Source organism: Lithobates pipiens, unplaced genomic scaffold (genome assembly GCF_037356315.1).
Source record: "Lithobates pipiens isolate NorthernLeopardFrog02 unplaced genomic scaffold, aLitPip1_a1.2 Scaffold_47, whole genome shotgun sequence".
NCBI classification, from domain to species: domain Eukaryota; kingdom Metazoa; phylum Chordata; class Amphibia; order Anura; family Ranidae; genus Lithobates; species Lithobates pipiens.
The window spans coordinates 5,970,274-5,985,832 of record NW_027507871.1 but is presented as its reverse complement, the minus strand read 5'-3'; the positions used below and the strand labels follow the sequence as shown (position 1 = coordinate 5,985,832).

Genomic DNA, 15,559 nt, shown 5'->3' with positions numbered 1-15,559 from the left:
CAGACACATTAGGTTTGCCCTCTTTTCTGCTTCTCTCTCCCACCCCACCTATTTCACCCTCTTCCTCCCTCAATATCTCTCTTCTCACCTTTCTATCTCAACCCCTACTCACCCCTGTGTCTCCCCACCTTTGTATCTAAATCTGACCATACACTGGTAGATTTTTTAACCAACATTCATATAAAAAAAAAGCTTATCAGTACTTGATGAATGTCATTTAAATGTACTTCAAAATGTTGTTTGCTTTTAACATTCAGTTTTAGAATGAATGGAATTTCCTGAAGGAAAACCACATTCACTAGTAAAAATCTGCTCATCCGTTCCTTCAAATTTGCTTGTCACTATGGCCAAAAAAGAATGGCAGTTTAACCTCAATAACCATTAGAAACTTGAACAAACATTTTGAAAATGTAAAAATTCAAATACAATTCTAGTTTAAGGCCAACCTAACTTTCTTTCCCCCATTTCCCTACCTTCCACCTCTATGTTTTTCTTCACCTTTCTAAAGAACCCTCCCCCCCCCCACTTTCTATCTCCCCCCCCCACTTTCTATCTCCCCCTTCCCACGTTCTATCTCCCCTTTCCCCATCTCACCTTTCTATATCACACTTTGTCTCCCTCTCTCCATCTTTCTCTCACCTACATTTGTATCTCTCTCCTCTCGCTCTCTATTTGTCTCTTTTTCTTTCCTTTGTATCTCTCTCCATCTTTCTCCCCTCTTAGGCCGCGTACACACGCGGGGACTGTTCGCCCAACTTTGTCCGCTGAACAGTGTTTCAGCGGACAGTCCGCTCGTGTGTGGGGCTTCAGCGGACAGTTTCAGCGGACAGTTTGACGAACAAAGTTTTTCGGAAATTCCGAAAAACTGTCCGCTGAAACTTGGTTTGAGCGGACAGTCCGCCCGTGTGTAGGCCACTTTCGAAATGAGCAAACTGTTCCCGCTCGGAGGAAAGTCTGCTCATTTCGAGCGCGTCTCCAGGTAGGCGGGGCCCGCGAGGGAGACGTCGCGGGCCCCGCCGCCTGGTATGGACTTAAAGGGGAGCCCCAACGCCGAAAAAAATCGGCGTGGGGGTCCCCCCAAAGTCCACAACAGAACCTTGTCCGAGCACGCTACCCGGCCGGCCAGGAAAGGGGGGCGGGCGAGCGCTCCCCCCCTCCCGAGCCGTACCAGGCCGCGTGCCCTCAACATGGGGGGTGCCTTGGGGAAGGGGGGGCCGCGCGGCCCCCCCACCCCAAAGCACCTTGTCCCCATGTTGATGAGGACAAGGGCCTCTTCCCGACAACCCTGGCCGTTGGTTGTCGGGGTCTGCGGGCGGGGGGCTTATCGGAATCCGGGAGCCCCCTTTAATAAGGGGGCCCCCGGATACCGGCCCCCCACCCTATGTGAATGAGTATGGGGTACAATGTACCCCTACCCATTCACCTGTAAAATAAAAGTACCCAAAAAAAAAACACAACACACGAGATAAAATATTTTATTGCACAGCTCCGGGGGTCTTCCGTCTTCGGGGGTCTTCTCGCCGGACTCCTCCGCTATCTTCTTGTAGCTCTTTTGCTAGCGGAGGAGTCCGGCTTTCTTCCTCCCCGCCGCCGGCCTCTTCTCCCGACTTCGGGGGTCTTGTCCCCCTCTTCGGTTCTTCTGCCGGGCCACCGCGCCTTCTTATAGCTCTTTTGCAGGCGGTGGCCCGGTCTTCTGTTGCCGCCGCCTTCCGTTCTTCTGCCGGGCCACCGCGCCTTCTTATAGCTCTTTTAGAGGCGGTGGCCCGGTCTTCTGTCGCCGCTGTCGCCTTCCGGTCGCCTTCCGTTCTTCTTCTTGTTCTTCTTCTTCTTCTTCTTCTCCAGGAGATGTTGACACGTCGCTCTCTCCGGCCGGAATGCCAGAGCCGCGCTGTGCGGCCACTTATATAGTGACAATGGGGCGGTGTCACATGGTATATGTCACATGGGTTAGTCACATGGTTTGATGTCACATGGGGACTATGACATCGTAAGGGGGCGGGGTCACCATGTGACCAACCCATGTGACATATACCATGTGACACCGCCCCATTGTCACTATATAAGTGGCCGCACAGCGCGGCTCTGGCATTCCGTGCGGAGAGAGCGACGTGTCAACATCTCCTGGAGAAGAAGAAGAAGAACAAGAAGAACAAGAAGAAGAACGGAAGGCGACCGGAAGGCGACAGCGGCGACAGAAGACCGGGCCACGGCCTCTAAAAGAGCTATAAGAAGGCGCGGTGGCCCGGCAGAAGAACGGAAGGCGGCGGCGACAGAAGACCGGGCCACCGCCTGCAAAAGAGCTATAAGAAGGCGCGGTGGCCCGGCAGAAGAACCGAAGAGGGGGACAAGACCCCCGAAGTCGGGAGAAGAGGCCGGCGGCGGGGAGGAAGAAAGCCGGACTCCTCCGCTAGCAAAAGAGCTACAAGAAGATAGCGGAGGAGTCCGGCGAGAAGACCCCCGAAGACGGAAGACCCCCGGAGCTGTGCAATAAAATATTTTATCTCGTGTGTTGTGTTTTTTTTTTGGGTACTTTTATTTTACAGGTGAATGGGTAGGGGTACATTGTACCCCATACTCATTCACATAGGGTGGGGGGCCGGTATCCGGGGGCCCCCTTATTAAAGGGGGCTCCCGGATTCCGATAAGCCCCCCGCCCGCAGACCCCGACAACCAACGGCCAGGGTTGTCGGGAAGAGGCCCTTGTCCTCATCAACATGGGGACAAGGTGCTTTGGGGTGGGGGGGCCGCGCGGCCCCCCCTTCCCCAAGGCACCCCCCATGTTGAGGGCACGCGGCCTGGTACGTCTCGGGAGGGGGGGCGCGCTCGCTCGCCCCCCTTTCCTGGCCGGCCGGGTAGCGTGCTCAGACAAGGGTCTGTTGTGGACTTTGGGGGGACCCCCACGCCGATTTTTTTTCGGCGTTGGGGTTCCCCTTTAAGTACATTCCAGGCGGCGGAGCCCGCAACGTCTCCGTCGCGGGCCCCGCCTACCTGCACACGCGCTCGAAATGAGCGGACTGTTGCCTCGTGTGTGGGCGAGTCCGTTCATTTCAAAAGTTGCGCGGACTTAGTACGACGAACAAAGTTTGCCGTATTTGTCCGCTCAAAAAGTGCCGTGTGTGGGCGTGTTCGTTCATTCAAAAGTTTGAGCGGACTGTTTGACGAACTTAGTTTCGGCAGACAGTCCCCGCGTGTGTACGCGGCCTTACTGTTGTATCTTCTTCTCTCTCTCTTCATCTCTCTCTCTCACTTTCCTTTGTATTTCTCTCCTTCTGTCTCTCTCTCTCTCCATCTCTCTCCCCTCTTACTGTTGTATCTTTCTCTCTCTCTCTCTTCCACTTTCCTTTGTATCTCTCCCCTTCTCTCTCCATCTTTCTCTCACGTTCCTTTGTATCTATCTCCTTCTCTCTCTCCCCTTCTCTTTATTCATTTTTTTCCTTTGTACCTCTCTCTCCTCACCTCTCTTTCCACCCTTACCATTGTATCTCTCTCTCTGCTTTGCTCTCTTCATCTCTCAATCACTTTCCTTTGTGTCACTCTCCATCTCTCTTACCTTAGTAACTCTCTCAATCTTCACCTCTCTCTCGCTTACATTTGTATCTCTCTCCTCTCGCTCTCTATTTGTCTCTTTTTCTTTCCTTTGTATCTCTCTCCATCTCTCTCCCCTCTTACTGTTGTATCTTTCTCTCTCTCTTCATCTCTCTCTCTCACTTTCCTTTGTATCTCTCCCCTTCTCTCTCTCTCACTTTCCTTTGCATCTCTCCCCTTCTATCTCTCTCTCTCTCACTTTCCTTTGTATCTCTCCCCTTCTCTCTCTCTCACTTTCCTTTGCATCTCTCCCCTTCTATCTCTCTCTCTCTCACTTTCCTTTGTATCTCTCCCCTTCTCTCTCTCTCACTTTCCTTTGTATCTCTCCCCTTCTCTCTCTCTCACTTTCCTTTGTATCTCTCCCTTTCTCTTTATTCATCTTTTTTCCTTTGTCTCACTCTCTCCTTTGCTCTCTTCATCTCTCAATCACTTTCCTTTGTGTCGCTCTCCATCTCTCTTACCTTAGTAACTCTCTCAATCTTCACGTCTCTCTCGCTTACATTTATATCTCTCTCCTTCTCCTCTCTCTCATCTCTCCTTCTCTCTGTCTTTCTATATATCTTAATTTCTCCCACTTACCGTTGTATTTCTCTCTTTCTTTGAATCTCTCTCTTACCTTTGTATGTCCCTATCTCTCTTTTTATCTCTATCTTCATCTCTCTCTCTCTCTCTCTTACCTTTGTATCTCTCTCTCTTTTTTTTTACCCCTTCTTTCTCTCTCTTACCTTGTATCTCTCTTTTCCTTTCTCCCCCTTCCCACCTTCTACTGCCCCTCTCTCCATCCCATAGTCTAACCCCCCCTCCCCTCTTACCCCCTTTGCACCCTGCCCCTCTTTCAATCCCACCCTCTTACCCCCTTTCTCCCCTCTTTCCCCATCTCACCTTTCTATATCACACTTTGTCTCCCTCTCTCCATCTTTCTCTCACCTACATTTGTATCTCTCTCCTCTCGCTCTCTATTTGTCTCTTTTTCTTTCCTTTGTATTTCTCTCCTTCTGTCTCCCTCTCTCTCCATTTCTCTCCCCTCTTACTGTTGTATCTCTCTCTCTCCTCATCTCTCTCTCTCTCTCTCTCTCTCACTTTCCTTTGTATCTCTCTCCTTCTCTCTCTCACTTTCCTTTGTATCTCTCTCCTTCTCTCTCTCACTTTCCTTTGTATCTCTCTCCTTCTCTCTCTCACTTTCCTTTGTATCTCTCTCTTCTTTTCATCTCTTTCTTACCTTTGTTGTCCCTAGCTCTCTTTTTATCTCTATTTTCATCGCTCTCTCTCTCTCTCTCACACCTTTCTATCTCTCTTTTTTTTACCTCTTCTTTCTCTCTCTTACCTTATATCGCTCTTTTCCTTTATCCCCTTCGCACCTTCTACTGCCCGTCTCTCCTTCCCATAGTCTAACACCCCCTCCCCTCTTACCCCCTTTTGCACCATGCCCCTCTTTCTATCCCACCCTCTTACCCCCTTTGTTCCTCTCCCAAAAAGTTCAACTTGGAACCCTTTTGTCTGGAGAATGAAATATAAACCAGAACTCTCAAGGATGATCTACGCACCTAAAGAATGAAGAGATTTAGGTGTATGAATCATTAGATGAAGAGCCAATGAGATCTGAAATTGTCCCCATACAGAGTACTTCTCTCTATAGTTAGATAGGAGCTCTGAGCAGAGAGTACAGAAGACATGGAGACCATTAGTAGAGGTGATGGCGTCCATCCATTGTGGAATGACGTCTTCACGGCTGGTCTTACCTCCACCTGTCCTCAGCCAGAGAGCTCGCCACCTCCTCAGAATATCGCTGTCAGTGAATTGTTGTTCTTCAGAATTATATTATATAAATGTTATGATATCACAACTTCCTTCCTGTGAGACCTGAACCTGAACCTGACCTCATTTTATTAGCAATTTCACAGAAACGAGACCATACTGTGTAAGACGATGGCTTCCAATGTGCCGTGAGTGGTGATTATCCGATCAGTTGCCTTTATTCTTTGCTTGTCCTGGTGAGAACAGAATGGAGAATCCCAGCTGTGTTATATTTTATTCTTCTGTCCCACCATCCCTGTGCTGAGTTCCAGAGTCTGTACACTCGCTGTGCCCATTATGAGGAGTTCCCACCATCCCTGTGCTGAGTTCCCGGGTCTGTACACCCGCTGTGCCCATTATGAGGGGTTCCCACCATCCCTGTGCTGAGTTCCAGAGTCTGTACACCCGCTGTGCCCATTATGAGGGGTTCCCACCATCCCTGTGCTGAGTTCCCGGGTCTGTACACCCGCTGTGCCCATTATGAGGAGTTCCCGCCATCCCTGTGCTGAGTTCCCGGGTCTGTACACCCGCTGTGCCCATTATGAGGGGTTCCCACCATCCCTGTGCTGAGTTCCCGGGTCTGTACACACGCTGTGCCCATTATGAGGGGTTCCCACCGTCCCTGTGCTGAGTTCCCGGGTCTGTACACACGATGTGCCCATTATGAGGGGTTCCCACCATCCCTGTGCTGAGTTCCCGGGTCTGTACACACGCTGTGCCCATTATGAGGGGTTCCCACCATCCCTGTGCTGAGTTCCCGGGTCTGTACACACGCTGTGCCCATTATGAGGGGTTCCCACCGTCCCTGTGCTGAGTTCCGGGTCTGTACACCCGCTGTGCCCATTATGAGGGGTTCCCACCATCCCTGTGCTGAGTTCCTGGGTCTGTACACCCGCTGTGCCCATTATGAGGGGTTCCCACCATCCCTGTACTGAGTTCCTGGGTCTGTACACCCACTGTGCCCATTATGAGGGGTTCCCACCATCCCTGTGCTGAGTTCCCGGGTCTGTACACCCGCTGTGCCCATTATATGGGGTTCCCACCATCCCTGTGCTGAGTTCCCGGGTCTGTACACCCACTGTGCCCATTATGAGGGGTTCCCACCATCCCTGTGCTGAGTTCCCGGGTCTGTACACCCGCTGTGCCCATTATGAGGGGTTCCCACCATCCCTGTACTGAGTTCCCGGGTCTGTACACCCGCTGTACCCATTATGAGGGGTTAATTTTGTTTATTGAAAATCTTACAAACAACAACTTATATACAATAAAACCATAATAAATAAATAAAACATATTTACAAAATAATTGAATATAATTATACAAACCAGAAAGAACAAGAACAAAATAAACTGTTCAAACAAAATTGCGTACAACATAATCCCTATGGGAGAGCCAGAGTAAGGAACATCACCGTCACCATGCATGGAGCCTTTTATCAAAATTATATTGGATCTGAAAATCTAAGGGAGTGAAAGAAGAATACAAAGAAAAGCCGCACACCCCGAGATCAACAGGCAGCAGCTACAGAGCCCTGATATTCCTCCACGCCTTTATCCAGGCCTCCTGCCCCCACCTGTCTTTCTCAAGACCCCGAATTTTCCCAACCTCACCCAGAATGTTCTGCACCACCACTTCCACAGGGAGGATTTTACTCCGTAAGGATACCTGACACCGTGCACTCCACGTGAAATAACGGACTACTAAACTAACTAAAAAAAGTGTTTCCAAATCATAATCCTGACGAGTCTGAAAAGCCCCATACACCCACTCTGCATAACTCATATGGGGGAGGAAGGGTATACTCAGAGCCCTCCCCACCCTCTTGTACACCTCTATAATTAAAAAGGGCACTGAAGTAGAAAGTGATCCATGGACTCCACCACTCCTCCACACTCCACTCTCGGGCAGCCCCGATCACTCATGGAAAGAAACTTCAAGTTGCCCTTCACATATAAGGAAAAATATAAAATGCAGCACTATAAGAAGAAAAATAAATGTATGAAAATCCCAGGAGTCACCTCATGGGATGAGTGCTACATTAGTGACTACCAGCAGTATACAAGTGCACAGAAAATAAACAAATACTTCTAAAGGAAGTTCCTGGAGCAATACCCCAGGGATAAGGAATGCACAGGTGTCTGCTGATTAATGTGAACCAGTAACATAGAAGTCTGCAACAAAGTGTATCAATATAAGCAGGGCTCAAGTCCTGCGGGAACGCATGGGAACGGAGTTCCTGTACTTTTTCCACAACAGGAACTCAGTTCCCATTAGCAGCCGCATCCTGCAAGACTTTGAAGTATGCGAGCTGCGTGGCAGGTGCTACACCAGCAGCCGCCGACACAGCTCGCAACAGTAAGTGCCGCACACCAGGGGTGGATTGACCATTCAGGCATTGCCAGTAGGGGGCCCCATGGCAGCTTCTACTTCAATCTACCTGTCAATCACAGCTAGCTGACGGGTAGATCAGGTCCCTGCTGCTAAGAGATTGTATTTAGTCAGACCTCTCGTGATGCTCCTCCCCGCCGCCCCCTTCTGATTTTCTGTCTCCTCATCAATGAAAAGTGTAAACTCACCACATAAACACTCTAGACACAAAATAAAATTTCCCAATAAAGATCAGAACATGATATTCACATTTGCATGGAAGCGCAATTTAATGAATGCTGATTTATGTACTAACAGTTAAAGCGGGAGTCCGCCGGGAATTCCGCCGTTTTTTGTTTTTAAAAGCCAGAAGCTACAAATACTGCAGCTGCTGACTTTTAAAATAAGGACACTTACCCGCCCAGCGCGCGCGCGATGTCGGCACCCGAAGCCGATCTCTCGATCGTCTCTCGGGTGCTGCCGCCGCCATCTTGGGTATGGGAATCAGGAAGTGGAGCCTTTCGGGCTTCATTTCCCGGTTCCCTACTGCGCACGCGCGAGTCGCGCTGCGCAATAAGGATGGACCCCGCTGCCTCTGGGATCTGTGTGTTTCCCAGCAGGCAGCGGGGGGGGACTTTCGGAAAGGGGCGTAAATCTACGCCCCTTTCCGCAGAGAGCTATCCCAGAAGTGGGTACAGATACCTGTACTGTACAGGTACCTGCACCCCCCTCCCCCCTGAAAAGGTGCCAATTGTGGCGCCGGAGGGGGGGGGAGGACTCCAGTGAGCGGAAGGTCCACTTTAGGGTGGACCTCCGTTTTAAGCTTCATATACACAATTCGATGAAAAATACAATTTTTGAAGCGTTTGTGCATATGAGCATATCATTTTTTTTATTTATTTTTTGGCGGGCGAGTGGATCTTGGGTGGGAGTTCCCACACTTTCTTCCCCAGGACTTGACCCCTGAATATAAGACAAATACTGCTGTGATGTGACCAAATAAGACAATCTTTGCACACAAACCAGCCAAAAAAAAATGATCCGTGAAGATCAATATGTGACAAATACTGCTACAATATAGCCAAGTAAAAAAAAAAAAAAAGTATTTGTGAAAAGAAATCGAACAAGGACAGTCTGTGAAAAACGAATCACTGTGGCTGGAAGCTCCTCCCTCAGATGTTCTACGATCCTATTACAAGGAAAATTGGGGTGACGCTTCTTAAGAAGTGATGATAAATGAAACCACGTGGGTGCGACAACAGATTGAATACGCTTACCACAGATGGTGGACACACACACACACGCCGTATAGCGGTGGGTCGAACGAGCCTGTGAGTCATCCACTCCAGTGGATCTTAACTGGGATATGATGGTGTGATGATGTACCTTGGCCACATCTACGAAACACAACCGGCACCTGAAATCCTGGCAGGTGAACGTGCCTGCATGCAAAAGGTGGAACGATCTGCGGTACTCCCAATAGCATCCAGTCAGAGTTATGAAATCAAAGAAAAATAGAAAAAAAAAAAAAAAGGGAAAAAGGGCCTCCACATCCACGTATTCTATCTGTTGTCGCACCCACGTGGTTTCATTTATCATCACTTCTGAAGAAGCGCCACTCCTATTTTCCTTGTAATAGGATCGTAGAACATCTGGGGGAGAAGCTTCCAGTTATAGTGATTCGTTTTTCACAGACTGTCCTTGTTTGATTTCTTTTCACAAAGACTTTTTTTTTTTCCTTGGCTATATTGTAGCAGTATTTGTCACATATTCATCTTCACAGATCATTTATTTTTGACTGATTTGTGTGCAAAGATTGTCTTATATGCTCACATCACAGCAGTATTTGTCTTAAACTGGCCATACACCTATAGATTATCTGCAGATTTTCTATGGTTAGATGGAAAAAGTGCAACAGATTTCTCCATGTTCGCTAAACTGTGTGGATGGAGGAATCTCCCACATTTTACATCTAACCATAGAAAATCTGCAGATAATCTATAGGTATATGGCCAGCTTTATATTGATACACTTTGTTGCAGACTTCTATGTTACTGGTTCACATTAATCAGCAGACACCTGTGCATTCCTTATCCCTGGGGTATTGCTCCAGGAACATCCTTTAGACCCCTTTCACACCAGGGCGTTTTGCAGGCGCTATAGCGTTAGAAATAGCGCCTGCAAAACGCCCTAAAGAAGCTGCACCATTGTGTGTAGTGTGAAAGCCCCGAGGGCTTTCACAGTACAGCGGTGCGCTGGCAGGACGTCTGAAAAAAGTCCTGCCAGCAGCTTCTCTGGAGCGGTGAAGGAGCGGTGTGTTTACCGCTCCTCCACCGCTGCTGCCCATTGAAATCAATGGGGCAGCGCTGTAATGCCGCCGGCAAAACGCCGCTATTGCGGCGTATTGCCGGCGGTTTTAACCCTTTTGTGGCCGCTAGCGGGGGGTAAAAGCGCCCCGCTAGCGGCCGAAATGCGCCGCAAATCCGGCGGTAAAACGCCACTAAAAATAGCGGCGTTTTACCGCCGACGCAAGGTGCGGTGTGGTGGGAAAGGGGTCTTAGAAGTATTTGTATATTTGCTGTGCACTTGTATACTGCTGGTAGTCACTAATGTAGCACTCATCCCATGAGGTGACTCCTGGGATTTTCATACATTTATTTTTCTTCTTATAGTGCTGCATTTTATATTTTTCATTATATTTGAAGGGCAACTTCAAATTTCTTTCCATGAGTGATCGGGGTTGCCCAAGAGTGGAGTGTGGAGGAGTGGTGGAGTCCATGGATCACTTTCTAGTTCCGTGCCCTTTTTAATTATAGAGGTGTACAAGAGGGTGGGGAGGGCTCTGAGTATACCCTTCCTCCCCCCATATGAGTTATGCAGAGTGGGTGTATGGGGCATTCCAGACTCGTCAGGATTATGATTTGGAAACACTTTTTTAAGTTAGTCTAGTAGTCCATTATTTCACGTGGAGTGCGCGGTGTCAGGTATCCTTATGCCGCGTACACACGACCAGACTTATGTCCGACAGTTCTGACGGAGTTCTGACAGAGTTCTGACGGACTTTCCGAATGAGCGGACTTGGCCACACACAATCACACCAAAGTCCGACGGATTCGAAACGTGATGACGTACGACTGGACTAGAATAAGGAAGTTCATAGCCAGTAGCCAATAGCTGCCCTCGCGTCGGTTTTAGTCCGTCAGACTAGCACACACACGAGCGGATTTCTCAGTAGGAACTGGGTCCGGCAGAGTTCTGTCGGAGAAATTTGAAACATGTTCCATTTCTAAAGTCTGTCAGACTTTTGCGAATCAAAAGTCCGCTGCAGCCCCACACACGTTCGAATAGTCTGCCGGAATCATTCCGTCAGACTTTTGATGTTGAAAAGTCCGGTCGTGTGTACGGGGCATTAGAAGTATTTGTATATTTGCTGTGCACTTGTATGCTGCTGGAAGTCACTAATGTAGCACTCATCCCATGAGGTGACTCCTGGGATTTTCATACATTTATTTTTCTTCTAAAGCCCCGTACACACGAGAGGACTTATGTCCGACAGACTTCCGAAGGAGTTCCGTCGGAGTTCTGCTGGAATTCCGACGGAGTTCTGACAGACTTTTCGGCTGAGCGGACTTGGCCACACACGATCACACTAAACTCCGACGGATTCGAACGTGATGACGTACGACTCGGCTCGAATAAGGAAGTTCATAGCCAGTAGCCAATAGCTGCCCTAGCGTCGGTTTTAGTCCGTCGGAGTAGCATACACACGAGCGGAATTTTCAAAGGGGACCGGGTCCGGCGGATTTCCTTCGGAAAAATTTGAAGCATGTTCCATATTCTAAAGTCCTTCGGACTTTGGCGAATCAAAAGTCCGTTGCAGCCCACACACGATCGGATAGTCTGACGGACTCAGTCCTTCGGACTTTGGATGTTGAAAAGTCCGCTCGTGTGTACGTGGCATTATAGTGCTGCATTTTATATTTTTCATTATATTTGAAGGGCAACTTGAAGTTTCTTTCCATGAGTGATCGGGGCTGCCCGAGAGTGGAGTGTGGAGGAGTGGTGGAGTCCATGGATCACTTTCTACTTCAGTGCCCTTTTTAATTATAGAGGTGTACAAGAGGGTGGGGAGGGCTCTGAGTATACCCTTCCTCCCCCATATGAGTTATGCAGAGTGGGTGTATGGGGCATTCCGGACTCGATAGGATTATGATTTGGAAACACTTTTTTTAGTTAGTTTAGTAGTCCATTATTTCACGTGGAGTGCGCGGTGTCAGGTATCCTTTACGGGGTAAAATCCTCCCTGTGGAAGTGGTGGTGCAGAACATTCTGGGTGAGGTTGAGAAGATTCAGGGGGCTTGAGAAAGACAGGTGGGGGCAGGAGGTCTGGATAAAGGCGTGGAGGAATATCAGGGCTCTGTAGCTGCTGCCTGTTGATCTCGGGGTGTGCGGCTTTTCTTTGTATTCTTATTTCACTCCCCTAGATTTTCAGATCAAATATATTTTTGATAAAAGGCTCCATGCATGGTGACGGTGATGTTCCTTAGTCTGGCTCTCCCGTAGGGATTATGTTGTGTGCAATTTAGTTTGCACCATTTATTATGTTCTTGTTTTTTTTTGTTTTGTATAGTCATATTCAATTATTTAGTAAATATGTTTTATTTATTATGTTTTTTTTGTATATACAGTTGTTGTTTGTAAGATTTTTCAATAAACAAAATGATGCTGTGCCCTTGTATTCTGCTGGTAGTCACTAATTTAGCACTCATCCCATGAGGTGACTCCTGGGACTTTCGTACGTTTATTTTTCTTCACAATCCACTATATTGTTCACTCAATCAAAAGTTTGGAAATGTAGTCACCCCCTTGATTTGGTGAAGGGGGAGGGGTGTTCTAAGCGTAACTGTAACTGAAAACCTATCAGCGTCTCATATCGCTGTGTCAGAAATACTGGTTGGTGTCTCCATGTTCGTTTTCTTTAGCTCAGCAACATTTGTAGGTCAGACGTGTCTAACAAAGGAGATAAAAGGCGCACTATGACAAAAATAAATATAGAGATTAAAGCGTATAAAAAAATATATATTAGTATATTTCTCTAATACATGAATATGCATGGAGATCATAGACATGTGCAGCCTGAAATATTTTGTTTCGGAAATTTCGTTTTCGTACAAAAAATACATTTATTTAGTTACTCCCGAAATTAGTTTTTACTTATTTCGTTTCTTCATTAAAAAAATTGCATTCGTCCGAAAATCCAAATGAATTACGGTCGAATCTGTCACTGAAGGCCTATGGTGTCTGTCGGAATGTTTAACCAGTTGCTGACTGCCAGCCGTCAAGTGACGGCCAGGAGGCGCACCTATTGTGGCGGGAGGCCGTCATATGACGTCCCCCCGTTTAAACAGGGAATGCGCGCGATTGTGCGCATGCATCCCTGTTCCTTTGGTGGGGGCGTGTCACGGAGACACCGCTCGCCACCGAGGGGGGGGTGAACAGCCATTGGGTATGGCTGTTTACCACGTGATTGGCCGTGATGAAGTCACAGGCGATCACAGATGGTTACACCCCTAATGTGCACGGCGCGTGCGCGCAATCGCGCTGCGCGTGCACGTCGGTGGCGGCGTGTTCCCAGGAACACTGCTCGTCACCGACGCTGGTAAACAGCCATTGGCCGGCTGTTTACACACGTGATCGGCTGTGATAGTTTCACAGCCGATCACTAAATGTAAACAAACCGCGGTAACGAGATGTTACCGGGTTCTCCTCCTCACACACCTATCGTGTGTGAGGAGGAGATTGCGGTAACATCTCGTTACCGCTTACAGTGTACACACCAATCACACTGATTGCCCCCTCCCAATAAAGAGGACCTGTCACCACCCCTCATAGTACCTGTCACTCACAGTCCATCAGAGTACCTGTCACAGTCCATCTGAGTACCCGAGTACCTGTCACAGTCCATCAGAGTACCCGGGTACCTGTCACAGTCCATCAGAGTACCCGGGTACCTGTCACAGTCCATCAGAGTACCCGAGTACCTGTCACAGTCCATCAAAGTACCCGAGTACCTGTCACAGCTCATCAAAGTACCCGAGTACCTGTCCCAGTCCATCTGAGTACCTGAGTACCTGTCACCGTCCATCTGAGTACCCGAGTACCTGTCCCAGTTCATCTGAGTACCCGAGTACCTGTCCCAGTTCATCTGAGTACCTGAGAACCTATCACCGCCCTTCAGAGTACCCAAATACCAGTCACCAGGCCATCAGAGAACCTGTCACCAGGCCATCAGAGTACCAGAGTACCTATCTGCAGCCCATCAGAGTACCCAAGTACCTATTTGCAGCCCATGTCTCATAGAATATACGTTGGGGTGTTTGCTTTCCAAAATGGGGTCATTTTGTGGGTAATTTCACTGTCCTGGTGCTCCAGGGCCTTCAAAAGTGTGATGGGTAGGAATGAAATGAGATGTGTAATTTATGCTCCTAGAACGCTTGAAGGTACTACTTCAATGTTCGGCCTCTCTATGTGACCAGGCTGTGTAAAAGTCCTACACATGTGGTATCGCCATACTCGGGAGGAGTAGCACAATGTGTTTTGGGGTGTAATTTTTGCTATATACATGCTATGTGTTAGAAATATCTTATAAATTGCCGACTTTGTGTTAAAAAAAAAAAATGCGGTTTCATTTTTTCCCACATTTTCCAAAAACTTCTGGAAAAAAATGAACCGTTCAAAAAACTCATTATGGCTCACAGATTATACGTTGGGGTGTTTGCTTTCCAAAATGGGGTAATTTTATGGGAAATTCCATTGTCCTGGTACTCCAGGGCCTTCAAAAGTGTAATAGGTGGTTGAGAAATGAGATGCGTCATTTTTGCTCGTAGAACGTCTGAAGGTACTACATCAATGTTGGTCCTCTGTATGTGGCCAGGCTGTGTAAAAGTCTCACACATGTGGTATCGCCGTACTCGGGAAGAGTAGCAGAATGTATTTTGGGGTGTAATTTGTTGTATGCATATGCTCTGTGAGAGAAATAACCTGATAATATGACAATTTAGTAAAAAAAAAAAAAAATAATAATAAAAAATCTTCATTTTGCAAAGAATTGTGGGAAAAAATGACAACTTAAAAAAACTCACAATGCTACTTACTTAATACCTTGGAATGTCTACTTTCTAAAAGGGGTCATTTGGGGGGTATTTGTACTTTCCTGACTTGTTAGTGTCTCAAGAAATGAGGTACACCTGATGTACTGAAGGCCTGATCAGATGTGATCAATTTTCAGTGATTGGCACCATAGTTTGTAGACTCTATAACTTTCACAAAGACCAAATAATATTCACTAATGTGGGTTATTTTTACCAAAGATATGTAGCAGTATAAATTTTGGCCAAAATTTATGAATAGAAATTACTAATTAGCAAAATTTTATGACAGAAACAAAGAAAAGGGCATTTTTTTCACAAAATTTACGTTTTTTTTTATTTATAGCACAAATAATAAAAAACCCACTAGTGATTAAATACCACTAAAAGAAAGCTCTATTTGTGTGGAAAAAAGGACGCAAGTTTCAAATGGATACAGTGTTGCATGACTGAGTAATTGTCATTCAAAAGGGGGTGTAAGTGCACTGTATTGAGGTGGTTAAAGTGGTTGTAAACACTTACAAACCACTTTGACCTACAGGTAAGCCTAGATTAAGGCTTACCTGTAGGTCCAAGAAATATCTCCTAAACCTACACGGTTTAGGAGATGTTTACCTGAAGACAGCCACCGCTGTCTACGGCGCATGCGCCGTAGACAGCACCAC

The 15,559-nt window shown here is 47.5% G+C and overlaps 1 protein-coding gene across 1 annotated transcript in view; it reads right to left on the bottom strand.

Annotated features, from left to right (window-relative positions):
* Positions 1–9,266, bottom strand: part of LOC143956915 (C3a anaphylatoxin chemotactic receptor-like) — a 137,357-nt gene extending 128,091 nt beyond the window's left edge. Inside the window, exon 1 of the mRNA XM_077467082.1 lies at positions 9,024–9,266. Coding sequence (XP_077323208.1) covers positions 9,024–9,086 — 63 coding nt within the window. The 5' untranslated portion in view covers positions 9,087–9,266. The remainder of the gene's footprint in view (positions 1–9,023) is intronic.
* Positions 9,267–15,559: the final 6,293 nt, after the last annotated feature.